The sequence below is a fragment of the Sciurus carolinensis genome, chromosome 9 (genome assembly GCF_902686445.1).
Source record: "Sciurus carolinensis chromosome 9, mSciCar1.2, whole genome shotgun sequence".
Classification (NCBI taxonomy): Eukaryota; Metazoa; Chordata; class Mammalia; order Rodentia; family Sciuridae; genus Sciurus; species Sciurus carolinensis.
The window spans coordinates 56,805,643-56,820,292 of NC_062221.1; the positions used below are offsets into that span (position 1 = coordinate 56,805,643).

Consider the following 14,650-nt stretch of genomic DNA (forward strand, 5'->3'; position numbering starts at 1 on the left):
ATCCACAGAACAAATCCGCCCACACACAAAGATGACTTCGAAATATTCAAAGAACATGTTGGTTCCCATGTTAGGGTATCTTGGTTCCAGGCTATACCAAGTCCCTGTATGATATTTCCCAAACCTCTCACCATCCTGTCCACCCTCCTTGGGGATCACACCTAGGGTTGTCAGGGGCCACTTAAAAGGCAGTACCTGAGTCAACCCTGTGGCCCTGTGTTCTGGCCAGAAAAACATGCTATCACTCTGCTAAGGCTGCAAAGGGTGCCAAAGAGGCATTTATGTTTTTAACTGCCCCTGCAGTGTCTCAACCTGTGGTGCTGGACTCACACTCAGAACTTTGTCAAAGAGTGGCCGTTGGGCCACAACTCCGCTCTGCTGCGCTGGGATCACGTGGCTGGGAGTGCCAATCACATTGAGCCACCCAGGAGAGGCAAGCCAGTGCCTGTCCTTTCTGTTACTGGCAGGGCCCTGCCAGTGAGGTATGGAGAAAGGATGAGGAGGGAGTAGGGAAGCCTACACTGCTCCACTGTCCATATCCTTCCCTGCCTTCGGAACGGCTCCTTTCACCTCTATCCCCACTTGAGACAGAACTCTCCCTTTCTTCCTTCTTTTATCCCAGGATCTTATCCAAGATTCAGGTATCTTCCAAAGCTCATCTGTACCCTTGCTTTATCTGTGGCTCTTGTTCTCCCTCTAGGACCCCTCTTGGAGGAGATAATCCCCCAGCATTAGAGGATTTTATCAAATTGCTGAAGATCCCTTCTCCCTGCTCAAGGTCCCCATGGCATGCTCAGATCCTGTAGAGGACACTCCCTCTGCTGCCAACCCCACTGCTCTCTGGGGCTCGCTGTGTCCACCTCATTCCCTCAGCTGCCTCCTCTCTCCGCTGCTGTCACCATGTTCCAAGCAGACTTTGAAGCATCTCCCCCACAGAAGGGTTGACTTTGGCAGATTTCTTGGGGACCAGTGATGTCCTAACTTGTTTGCTTTTCCAAGGCTGATGTTTGCAGGGATTGTTTGGAACCAGAACTGAAATCATCCCACGTCCTTATGCAACTCCTTCAGTAGGCTTCAACAGATAAATAAAGCCCTCCGCCCCTCTTTGGGTCTAGCTTTCGAAGCAGAGTACCTGGATTGTCCTGAAGCCTCCAGTCATCTGCCTACCTGCCAGGGCCTTTCTGGGGGCAGCCATGAAATCCTTCATCCTGCTCCTTTGCCTTGCTCAGTTCTGGGGCTGCCGGTCGGCCCCACATGGTCCAGGGCTGGGTTATAAAGAACCAGATTGCGATGACCCAGAAACAGAGCAAGCAGCCCTGGCGGCTGTGAACCACATCAATCAACACCTTCTTCATGGATACAAGCAAATTTTGAACCAGATTGACAAAGTGAAGGTTTGGCCTAGGGTAAGTGAACCTGTTGTGAACAAGCTAAAAGAACCTATGTGTAGAGCCCAACCTGGTACCTCAAAAGACCAGCATCTCCCAGCACAAATGCAACTGTAGTGGGGAAAACTCTTGTTTCTTTCCAGGAGTACAAAGAAAGTGGCAGATGGAAGGCAAGAGAGGATTCAGTTCCACAGTCATGAATCTCAAGGAGACTGCTGGGTAGGGGGTGGGGGGAGGGGAAGGAGAAGAAAAAAACTTTGAAGGATATTATCTAGATTACAGGTGAAAAGTGGAACCTGATAGAAAAACTAGGGCCCAAGAGAGTGGCTCCTATTTGCCAAGTTACCAATGACTAAAAGAAAATTTTCCTTTCTTGGTTTCCATTTGTCTCTGAATGAATGAAACTAGCATTTGACAGGTGCTACCATGTTCTAGCCCTTTCACATAGCTCATCTCCCTAACTGCTCCCTTTCCCCCTCCAGTCCTTTAGGATAGATGTACTGACCTTGTCTTATATAAGAGGAAATAAAGGCTCTGGCTGACATGTTGTTCTTTTTTTTTGCTGGAGGTCATATAATTAGTATGCATTCAGACTGGGATTTGGTTCAGATCTAGGTTCCTTCTTCTTTATAAGCTGCCTCCCAAAAAGAGTTACTCACATCCCAAAGAGAGAAGTCTTGGCATAAATAGGATTCACTGCTCCATATGCCCAGCAAGAAACCAGCACAACCTGGAGCCAGTGACAATAAAGAGTAGGCCAGAAAATACACCGCGAAGATCAGTTGAGAGATGTGGAGAGGTGTGAAAAGGGTATCTGTCTATTGTGTGGTTTGAAACCAGATTTTATATCTGATTAAGGATAATTTTTTTCTGCAAACATTATTTCAAGCCTTCCTTGAGCAAGAACCAGTGTCAGGTGCCATGGAAGATATTAGGTTGAACCATTAAAATTGCTAGTATTTAGCTGCTTATCACATACAAAAATGGCAATTTTACATGATTTAGCCTGACACAAAGATCAGAAAAACAGTCTGTGTGTCCATAAAAGATTTACAACCTGGGGGGGGGGGGGAGTGTGGAGAGAAAACAAGATAAACATCAGGATGTCTGCATGGATGACTGATACCTGATTTCACAAAAGGACAAAATATTTGAAATTATGACCACCCCAGCGGGATGTTAAGAGTTCTGCAGCCATACTAAAGAACAGTGGAGACTCAGGAGACACTGATCCATGCAGGGGAAAACAAGCACACCGCATGCACGTTTGAGGGAAACGGCAATGAGTGGGCATCATGATTTTCACTAGTGGCAAAGCTTGAGGGTTACTTTCCTTAAGAAAACCAGGTGTACACGGTCCTTAGTCACTGCAGCTCTGAATCATTTCAGGAAGTTTCTTTGGACACAACTGCACATCATAAAATGCAGAGCATCCTTTAGGGGAGAAGATTCTGAGGCTTCAGTTATTAGTGAGTTAGGCAGAGCTGAAATGAGAGGCAAATAGAGCTGGGATGAGATTTTCCAGGTTTTAGATTGTCCAGGCTTTGAAGAAAGAATGCATAATCAGGTGAACCGACAAGAACAACTCCAACGATAAAGATAGTGATAGGACAGCTTCCTCCTTTTGGTGCCAATTCGCTCTTCCCTCTCATCACCAGCAGGGGAAGTAGAGAGCAGCATCTGTGCATTCAGGCCAAGGGACCAAGGAAAACCCAAGGAGACAGCAAAGAAAATCTTTAAGAAGGAAGAAAATGGGGTAAGGAAGGAAAGTAGATGATGAAAGGGAAGAAAAAATGAAGCATAGGGAGGGATGGAGAGATAATAAAGAGAAAACAGTAAGCTATCATCTACACCACCTTATTTTGCTACTTGACTAAGGAAATCCAAAACTTTTTCAAAGCACTGCTTGAAAGGTGAACTTTTTTAATTTAAAAAATAAGTATTAAAAACACAGTTTTAGTTTCCAAATAGAGCTCAAAGTGAGGACCGTGACTCCATTCCTTGTCCAAGCCCATTCCTCTTTCTTCTGGGAAAGCACCATGTAGCTCTTGCCCAGTTAATGGAGGAAGAACAGAAAAACAGTGTGGTCCTGTCCACAGGCCAGTTTAAAGCTAGCTGGAGTTGAGACTGACAGGTAAGAAATAAATTCTTCACCTCTCCAAAAGTGGGGGAAGGCCCAAGCCCAATGGGGCTCACACTTCAGCTGGTGCAACATGATCAGTGGGCGGCCTGCTCACCCCTGTCACTCTGTCTCCACAGCGGCCCTTCGGAGAGGTGTATGAACTTGAAATAGACACGTTAGAGACCACCTGTCATGCCCTGGACCCCACCCCCTTGGCAAACTGCTCTGTGAGGGAGGTGACCCAACATGTGAGTACCCTTCCTATGGTGGCTATTGTCATACCTCATCCAGTTCCACCGGGGTTCAGCAAAGAGCGGGCACTTTCTGTCCCGTTTCCCAGCCTACCTTCTGGGTCAGCCAGTGTAGAGTTTCTAAAACTGGCACCGAATGCTGCCTTCTGTGGGGTTGATTTTTACAACAGTTCAAACTGCTTGATGTAGCCCTCCCTGAAAGCCCAGAGTACAATGTTTCAATATCACCCACTTGAAGATGACTTTTTGAGGGTTACCATAGACAACCATGAGGGGGTGGGGCGTGGGGTTGGGGAGAGTGAAGGCCCTCACTCTGGGTTTATTTCACCAGGCTGTGGAAGGAGACTGTAACATCCATGTGCTGAAACAGAACGGCCAGTTTTCCGTATTGTTTGCAAAATGTGATTCCACCCCAGGTACACAAGCTTCTTTTTCTTATGATTTTTTACCTTGTAGAGAGAGGTAGGAATCAGAATAGTTTTGATCCTAAGTAGTTTCAATCACTTGATTGGTAAGGAAAAGTAAAAACCAAACTTCTTGGGGCCTGGGGTTTAAAAACGATTTAAGTATCTGTTCTCATTGGAGGTGAAAATTGTCCCTTAGTGACAGGGATTCCTGCGGACATGTCAACATGTCACAAACCACTGGAATGGTTATTTAGAAGCAGGGATAAAGCGTAAATCCATTTGGAGCATATGTTAGCCTTTTCTAAATCTGAGGAGCTGGGGTGAATGTCCTGGAAAATGAGGAGTCTTTCCCTTCTCTGCGCAGACTCCGCCGAGGACGTGCGCAGGCTGTGTCCGGACTGCCCCCTGCTGATCCTGCTAACCGACCCCAGGGTAGTGCACGCTGCAGAAGCCGCTCTGGCCGCCTTCAACGCGCAGAACAGCGGCCCCTATTACCAGCTACTGGAAATTTCCCGCGCTCAACTTGTGGTAAAACTCAGACTCTTCGACAGATTGGGCAGTTTGATGACACTTGTGGTGAAGCAGGGGTGAGGAAAGGACAGGTGCAAGAACAACAGCCAGAAGGCAAGGAAGGTTGGGAAGGGGAAAGTTGGCTAGGGAGGGGAAAAAAGGTCTCCTGAGGAGTGAGGACTGGGAGTGTCATGAGGATCCCCAAACCTCGCCTCTGCCATCCCGAGCCCCTCTAGCATGAGGCATCCAGACGCTGCAGGTAGGCACAATGTGTCTTCCCTCGTTCTAGCAAGAACCAGCGTCCACATTCAGGAGATGGCGGTTCTCACATTATGCAGACACACTCACTGTAAATCCACACGTTTACCACCCATCACCACCATTAGCAAGTCTAGCAATTAACGTTTGCAAAGGCATCAGCCTACTTATACTAATAGGCATATAATGGCAAGATCCTAAAAATGCTTTTGAAGTCAACACACACACACACACACACACACACACACACACACACAATTGTACTACAGATGGTTAAGCATATTTGAATGGAACCAAATTCTAATATTTAAGAAACCTGGTAATTTGGATACCAGCCATGGCATACTTAAAAATACTTTAGGTGGTGATTCTGTTAACCATAATGTGTAATTCTTGGAACATTTCCATCCCGGACTACACCAAATAACAGATCTTTTAGTGATGTAAGTGTCCAGTCTTCAAGTACTATAAGGAGGAAAAATCACAAGCAATATCTTCCATACTTTCAAAAATTTTTACTTGATCCCACTCTACAGGTGGGAGAGAGGGTCATTTCTTCACTTTCCCATCCCATCTTGGAATAACTCAAATCTTAGTGCAGCCCCAAGAGTGAGGACCAGGGGGAGGCAGGGTTTCCACTCGTGCAGTCCAAGGGGTGGGGGGGGCTTCTGACTTCCTGTTTCCTGTCTGAAAACTCACCTCTGCCCTAGATGCTGGGCAGTGAACACCTGCTCCTCCTTTAGGGAAGACCCAACTCCTACCTCTGTAGTACAAACACTTCACAGCGTGGTCCCCAACAACTGTCCCATCAGCCATGTGTGGGCTTATTTCCAGGGCCATAAAATGTGGTCTATGTAAATGGTGTTCCCTGAAGTTGTCCTGTTGCCACCATCCTTGCTATTTCTCTCCAGCCTCTCCCTCCCTGCCCTTTTTATTTCAAGTCATATTGCCTCAAGTGTGTTTTAATTTCTTCTTATCAGCCTCTCCCAGTTTCTATCTACGTGGAGTTTGCAGTGGCTGCCACTGACTGTGTTGCAAAAGAAGTCACAGATCCAGCCAATTGCAGTCTGCTGGCAGAAAAGGTGAGTGGGCCAGGCCTTGGGGTTGGTGCCACCCAGGCAAAGCTGATTGTAGGATGGAACACCTTTATGTAACTTGTATCTTGGGACTGCAAGAAGAAACTAGCCATGCAGAATGTGGGCCTGGATCATGCCTAATCTTTCTTTGAAGTCTCACCTCTGCCCTTAAGATCTGTCACAAAATCATCTCACCCACTGGAGGCACATGAAGTTAGGAGAAAGACAGAGGCTGTTTCTTGACGAAGACAAGGCATGCCCCACCATTGGGAGTGTGATGTATAGATTTCCTAGATGTACCAATGATACAAAAACTTTCACATCTTTGAGCTAGTAACATCCACTTGTAGCAATTTAGCCTAAAGAAATCATCAGAGGTTGTAAATATATGTGTGTGTATATATATATATATATACACATATATATACATGTGTGTATATATATATACATATATATACACATTATAAATAATGGTTTAGCACAGATAAAAATGACTCAAAAGGAGAAAAGATCCCAGTGTCCAATAGGAGGGTGCCATTGAATAATACATGGCACATCAGTAAATAGAAAGTTATGCAAGATAATTAATGATATGAAAAATACTATTACTTTACAGCAAGTGAACAACACAGGTCATAAAATGGTAGAGTCAAAATGATCTCAGCTTCTAAGTTGTGTTTAATAGAATTTAAAAATTAGAAAGAAATACATTGATATTAACTGTAGTTCTTGCTGGGTCAAACTATGTGTGGGATTATGGGTGAGCTCTCTCTCTCACAACACTTCTGTATTTTATACATTATATATAGAATTATATATTATATGTGTCTTACATACAGAATCTATAAACTTTAGGAAAACTTTTTAAAGGAAATTAAAAATTTAAGTTTCTTTGCTTCAATTTAGTGCAGTATTAGTGAAATTCATTCTCTTAATATAAACATTTTTCTATACATTGTAATAATTATGAAGATTAATTACAAATATATTTTTGAGACAATCCATGATATGATTGCTTTGTCAAAACACACTCTACTGTCATGTATATCTAAAAAGAACAAATAAAGAAATTTTAAAAAGAAATCCATTTTTTAATATCCATTAAACTGATTCTTCTTGTTCTACGGACAGCAATATGGCTTTTGTAAGGCGAACGTCTATGAGAAGGTTGGTGGAGACCAGGTTTCAGTGACCTGCACAGTGTTCCAGCCTCAGGTAACAACTTCATGGACACTCTCACATCTTCAGAATTCTTTAGGCTAAACATGTATGCAGTGTGTTAGTAATGACAGGCAATTTGTTGTCCTGTCCTCCTGAACTTCACAATATAAGATGGTACATGGAATCATCAACACGTGGAAAGATAATTCATCCATGTCTTTCCCTCCCACGCACTGGTGGCTATAGAGTAGAACCATACTAGTGTGTAGTTGACAAGGCCACTTCTTCATTCGTGGGAGGTGGGGGTGGTTTTCTTATTTGTGGACACCAGGTTAGTAGTCTGTCTGACAGCTCCCAGTAGCTGAAGGTGTAGATGAAAAAGTAAAAGAGTGAAAGCTGTAGGTAGAGTGATTTTACTTATGTTACATGTGTGTATAAGTCCACTATCACCAAGATAGTCCTGGTGAGACCAGGGCCAGTTATTTTTCCCCTGTAAACCTAGTGACAATCCTTTGCACCTAGGCAGGTTTTTGTTTTGTTGTGAGATTCCTTGCAAATGAAAATTCTCACTGTGAGGAAATTGGGTAGGGAGTGCCACCCAGACCTGTGGGTGGCCTTGTCTGGGAGGAAGAAGCAAGCTAACCTCAGGAAACTGTTCTCTCCCCAGCCTGTGGTCATGCAACCCCTACCAGATGGTGCCAATGCAGCAAACCCTGCAGCTGTCGTGGAACAAGCTACACCAGCATCTCTTCCAGCTGGCCCGCCTGCAGCATCCCTGGTGGTTGGACCTATGGTGGTGTCGGCCCCCAGAGGACCCCCGTTGCACCGGGTACACTACGACCTGCGCTATGCCTTCTCAGGTGTGGCCTCAGTGGAGTCAGCCTCAGGAGAAGCATTCCAACCGGCGAAACCACCCAAGGTGACACAACCTGGTGTTGCTGGTGCAGTTGGTCCTGCGGTCCGCCCGTGCCCAGGCAGGATCAGACACTTCAAGATCTAGGCCAGACACTGCAGAAATGGGAAGGTTTGACACAGAGAACTTAGCCACCATTTTGTCCAAGTCTGGCGTGGGTGGGCCTTTTCTGGTATCAAAGCAAGTGCCACATGAGTTTAGATCAACATCAAGTCTTAAATTCCAACCTGTCTTCATTCCTCAGAGGATTGAAGCAGAGAGGGTGATGGTTATGTCTGATGGGAGACATAGGCTGACAACTTGATGGTCATTGTCTTAATGATAAACCACTACCATTAAGTTCTCTGCCTTCTGGTTGACCTCATAAAAACGTCAGAACTGTGACTTTGAAAGGTGCTCTTGCCAAACTTGTATCTGACTATTAATAAAAGTCCCTGAAGGACCTTCCTTAATAGAGAAGGTTCTAAGCTGAAATATGGTTATGATTATTGTCTACTTCATCCCAGGTCTGCTCATGTGTGTGACCTGTTATCCCAAGAACCACACAAGTGTCCCTCACCAAAATCTACTTGAAAACAGAAACAGAAAACGACAAATATCTTGGTGCCAAATACAGGGAAAAGTGAGTCTAGGATCTGCTCATAACCCTAGGATATGACCATTTTCTTATGAGAAAACAATTCCTTTTATTCAAAGAGACAATCTTGCTAAAGGAAGCCAAGTGCCTGAACTTTGTACAGATAAATCAATCACTGGTTTTCTCCAATGCTCAGGTAAGAAGGTATTGGTAATTAGTATAGGAATAGCATGGGAATCTCATTTTAATTAGATTTGCTCATTATTTATGTTTAAAATATCTGCTTAGTAAACACTCATTGTATGATGCAGGATGGAGCTTTCTAGCCAATCTATTTTAAGGACCCAAATTAAAGCTCTGGTTTATGGTATATTTAGATAAGAGATACCTGGGAAAGTGAATCAGCAGATATCTGTAGAAATTGCCTAAGTGCTCAATGGCATGAGAGAATAAATAATCCCCATTATAGAATGGTGCCTACACAATTTCAATTTTTGTCCATCAGCATTAAGTTTTTCTGATCTACCTCCGTGATGGGCCCTTCCAGATAGAATTTTAAAGGGTGAGACCAGCAGCCAAATGAGTGGCTACACTGAACCAGGGAGACTGAATTAGGTGTTACCACACTTTGTCACTCTTGCCTATAAGTTTTGCCAACAGTCCAGTGCTCAGGAGGAATGTCCAAGAAGGTAAGAAAACCCTTGGGTATCACAGCAGTGGAGGAAGGTATGAATAGCTGTGCTGAAAGTTGCAGAAAGATCAATGAAAATGAAAACTGAGAAGAGCCATTGTTTTGGTTGATTGACTTGTAAATCATGGCAACGACAGCCAGGAGGGAGAGTGCACCAGGAAGGGCAACCTTGTTGAAGAAGTGAATGAAAGGCAAATTTCAAGCAGAATGACTGGGAAGGGAAGTGATCTATAATCTAAAATGATAAGTAAATGGAAGAAGGATTTCTTTTTCAGGAAGAATTTTGAATGCATTTAGGGAGAAAGGAAGATGTGGAAGAAGAACAGAGATGATAGACTAGAGGAGGTATCTAGTGGAGATGTCAGTCCTTCCTTGAAATAACTTGCAAGAGGATCCTGGGAAGGCACCTTTCACCCAGGACTGCAGGAGATTCATCTGCTTCCCATGCTTGCTACACACAGGTGTGGCTTAGAGGAAGCACGTGGAGTACTGGTCAGAGTGTTTCCTAAGGCAGAAGCAGAAACAAATCAAAACTAGCTTAAATAAAAAAGCGTGTGTTATTTATTACCTTGTGTACTGAAAATTCAAATGGATGAGTCTTACCTAAGGCACAGTTGAATTTAGGAGTTCAAGAGACATCAGGTCGCACTCCACCTCTCAGAAAGGCTTGCCTCTGCTTGCCTTCATTCTTCCCAGGATGGTCACTAGCAGCCTCATGCTGACATAGCTTTAGTGCCCAAGCCAGAAGGAAGAGAGAAAAACCAGCCAAGACAGCCACGGGCAGGAGTATTCTGGGCTAAGATAATAGCAGGCACAAAGGCCCTGTAGCAGATAATGAGTTGACGAGGTCAAGGATGAGAAAGAAAGTCATACTGAAGTAAGAGGAGGAGGGGAGTTACAAAAGAGGGGCTGGGGAAGTAGACATGGGTCAGATCATTAATGGCCCTGAGGTCCCCAGGAGGAATTGGGATGCTACTTGCATTGAGAAATCACTCAATTTTAAGCAGGGCAGTGACATGGTCTGATTTACATTAAAATATCACTCAGGTTCTATGCTTCTCGACCTGGGGATGGGATGAGGTGGGATGGAGTAGAAACACCATGCCCCTGGAGAGACATTTGGAAGTGAGTGGGGGCATTTGCTTGGAACCCTACTGAGATTTAGAGGACAGAGGTCAGGGATGGCAAACATTCCAAAATGAACAAGGCATTTCTAACAAACTCGCAACAACAAACTATGATTAATTAGTATTTAGTGATTTATCAAGTTCCAACAGCATCTGTGTAGTTGTATGGAAAGTGTTTGTAGCTGGGCAGGAGTGGCCACAGGGAAGGAAGTCACTAATAGAGCAAATTTTGTTCAAATTTTGGTCTTAGGCAGCGGGCGGCAGATATGATAAAAAAAGGATGTGATTTGGAGGTGGCACTCCCAGGGCCTACCAAAGGATATGATATAGACATGAGAAAGAGACATGAAAAATGACAGCTCCAGCATTTGTGGCTTTGCTAACTGGGAGGATGGAACCATTTTCTAGGCAGGGAACACTGGTACATTTCCTTTGACTTACCTTAACTTTGCTCTACTCTGTCTTAAAATTTGAGCAGTTGATTTTTCTGTCTGCCTAACCCATGCAGTTACCCTGTACCCCTCAAGGAAGCAGTGAAGTTGGACAGACCTGCAAACCTGGGCTGAGCTGTTGTGCCTTTCTCCTCTTTCTGCCCTCATTGCACAACCAGGTGTATACAGCAGGCTGGCATAGAGATATTAGGAGGATTAAATGAGATGCTACAAATTACACGCATGGAAATATCCTGACACATTCTAGGTTCTCAGGAAGTGCCCTCCCTCACCACTGTCTCTTCCTGTGCTCACATATGGTGGCTTCAGAAGATTATATTTTTGACCTCTTAAATCTATACTCTTCATTTCACAAGTTCATCCCCTCTTGTGATTTAAACTGACTGTATTGCACAGACCACTTCCAATTTCATGGCTCCAGGTTAGACCTCTTTCTTGAATTCCAGCATTGTATTTCCAAATCTCCAGAATTTCCTCGTCTGAATTTACCAAGTGTAGTTTCCTGTGTGGTTTATTTTCTCTAAATGATGCATAGCTGAAGACTTAGCATTATCAAAAATGTAATTATTTTAGGATAATCATAATCACAAGCATAAAGTATGGAAGGTGAGTGGTGAAGCTCTTAAATCTATGACCCTTACAACACATTTTTGGTTTTTTTTTGCTTTAAGGTTGCTTGGTATTTTCATAATGTCATCAAATAGTTTCAAATTTTGTATATCAGATGAGACTAATGCTATTCTAATATCTCACTATTTAAAATGTGTATGGTTCAAAATCTCATACAATATAACTCTCTTTACGTCCAAACCTCAGTTGGTCCACTACTCATCCAAATTACCCCCCATCCCTGCATCGCTCCCTTTTTCCTTCATAACAGTCATCTAGGGATTAGAATTGCAGTAAACACAGGAGGAATGAAGGCAAGCATATTAATCCTTAATATTAACTAGTAATATGCAACCTACATGAAATATCATTCTTAACATCAATTTCCCAAATAATCATTTTTATAAAATATTGTGATTTTCACATACAATTTTTCTGTACCTCTTCCCCCATCCTGCACTTGGACCCAAAAGCAAGATCCCAAGGACCACTAGGAATATGTGAAATGCAATGCTGGTTTATTAGCATTCATGCGTGTGTGTGTGTGTGTGTGTGTGTGTGTGTGCGCGCGCGCATAAAAGCCTCCTCTTACTTGGCTTGCCAAAGCTAAGGGTGTTTATAGGGTTCATCGTGGCATTATTTGAAAGGGCAAAAATTGTAAACGTTATAAATTTTCTTTAAACACGTCTAGCTAAATTATGCTACATCCATTCCATGGCTTATTTGCAGAAATTTAAAATTGTGTTATAAAAAAGTAACATTCAGGCCGGCGATATAGCTCAGTTGGTAAAAGGCATAGCTTGCATGCACAAAGGCCTTGGGTTCAATCCCTAGCACCACAAAAACAAACAAACAAACAAACAAACAAAACGCAGTAACAATTCATATAGAAAAACGTCCATATTTTGAAACCAAAAAGCATGTTAAAGGACTGGGGTTGTGGCTCAGTGTTACAGCACTTTTACAGCACTTGCCTTGTATGTGTGAGGCACATAAAAATAAATAAGTTAATTAAATAAAGGTATTGTATCCATGTACAACTAAAAATTTTTTTAAAAAGAGCAGGTTAAAGCGATATTCCCTACTTTTCTAAAATTAATTTATATAGATAGGCATATTGGTATATACACACACAAATATATAAAAATTACCAAGTAGTAGGTCAGAAAACACTCAAATACTCATAGTAAATTATATCTGAATTATGGAATAATGGAGAATTTTTTCTTTACTAAATTAATACTTGTTTATATTGTCCAAACTTTCTGTAATGTTCACACATTACTTTTGAAGAAAATTATTTTCGTTTTATTTTGTTTACCTAAGACAGGGGTCAGAAAACTTGTTTTTGGAAAGGGCCAGTCAGTAAATATCTCCAGCTTCATGGGCCATGTGGTGTCCATCTATGCTGCTCAACTCTGCCATCAAAGGAAAAACGCAGCCTTGAACAATATGTGGTGAGGGGCATGGCGCGTTCCACTTAGACTGTCGTCACAGAACCAACAGTGAGCTGGATTGGCCGCTGGGCTGTAGTTTTTCCAAGTGGCCCAAAGCAGCAGAAATAAGGAGAAACTGAATTGGGAGGGAGATGGTGGTCAGAGTCCTGTGTGGAGCGTGGCGCTGATGCCTAGAGTCAAGATGGTCCAGCAAGACAGAAGCTGGGGTGCAGTCCATGGGGCCGACGAACCCCTCTGAACATGGCAAGAGGAGGGCGAAGGGCAGGGGCCAAAGACTAACGATTAACGACAAGAGAGGGCCAGAAGCTAGCCGTGACAGGCTGACGCAGGCTGACGCAGGTTGAGGGAGGTTGACGCAGGTTGACGCAGGCTTGTGGCATGGTCTTCAGAGGATCCGGTTTCTATGCAAGCAATGTTCCTGAGAGTACATTGAGAAATGGCAAGGGGGCATCCGTTCTCGAGTTCTTATGGAAAAGTCGGGTCCTGGGGGAAAGTGAGACCTGAGTTCAATGCAGGAAATGACTAGGTTGAGAAGACAGGTAGACAGTGGGAATTTCAGAAGGTTCAGTGGGCAGATTTGGGCAAAGGAGGGATCCTGGATGACTCATCGGGTAGAGAGAGAGGAAGCAGAGAGTACCAAGAGATGGTACTGCCCACAGGGGACAGGCGACAAAGGGGGTCCTCTTTGGACCATGCCAGGTTTGCAGAGATTAGTGTCCAGAATGAGCAGGCAGGAGCCTGCATTGATTGATAGTTCGATGATTCAAGAGCTGGCAGTGGAGCTAAGGAAATCTTGGGCCCTCAATACAGGAACAATGGCAAATACCTTCCCTAGTACCTGCCCAGGATCTCTGGAGGATGGAGGGTCTGTTTGTAACCAAGCAGCTACCTTTCCCTCTTCCCCTAATCTCATCTCACCCAAAGTCCGTACATGACTGTACGGGCTTAGGTCCCCACTGAGACAAGTCATGGATGTAACTAGCTTGGATAGTAATGATTTTATCATCTCTGTCGCACACTCCATAGTACCTCGTCCTGACTTTCCTATTCATTTCACTACCTGGTGGTGAACTACTTAGAAGAAGAGCTCAACAAGGAAGAAGGAGGGAATCACCTTCTAACTGACCTTGCCAACTCCAGCAGTTCTTTCTTAAAGTTGTCTCATACAGGGCTGCCAGATGCAGATTTATAAGTCTTTCAAAGTAAGGGTTGCAAACCCCAGGAATTGGACAAGATAAATCTCCAGCTTGAGGCAGGAATCAGATAGTTATTTTCATTTCTTTTCATATGAAAGAAAGAAACTAAGCTTTGCTAATTAGGCACATAAATTATTGATTTAAAACATATATTTAACAAGTCATACATATATTGGCTATGTATATTAAAACATTTTGTGACTTCTTAGGTGCATAATCAAAAAATTTAGAAACCATTAATGTATATAATAAAGTCTAGATTCCTTACCTTACACAATCTGCCCCTTTCTGCTTCTCTCTCCTATTTCTTGTACGTACTATGCTCTGACCAAATTCAGCTACTAGATCTTACCTGAACAAACCCTGGGATTTCCTGTCCCTGTGTGGACTCACGATACTCCTGGTGTGCACTGTCCACCTTAGCCACCTGCTGACCCGCCAACTTTTGCTGTCTA

At 43.5% G+C, this 14,650-nt stretch overlaps 1 protein-coding gene across 1 annotated transcript; it reads left to right on the forward strand.

The window, feature by feature from the left end:
• The first annotated feature begins 1,102 nt into the window (after positions 1–1,102).
• Ahsg (alpha 2-HS glycoprotein) lies at positions 1,103–11,743 on the forward strand. Its single transcript, XM_047565211.1, has 7 exons — positions 1,103–1,406; positions 3,648–3,758; positions 4,093–4,177; positions 4,533–4,696; positions 5,917–6,018; positions 7,144–7,227; positions 7,841–11,743. Exons 1-7 carry the CDS (start codon positions 1,194–1,196, stop codon positions 8,171–8,173), a joined length of 1,092 nt encoding a protein of 363 aa, XP_047421167.1. The 5' UTR covers positions 1,103–1,193; the 3' UTR covers positions 8,174–11,743.
• Positions 11,744–14,650: the final 2,907 nt, after the last annotated feature.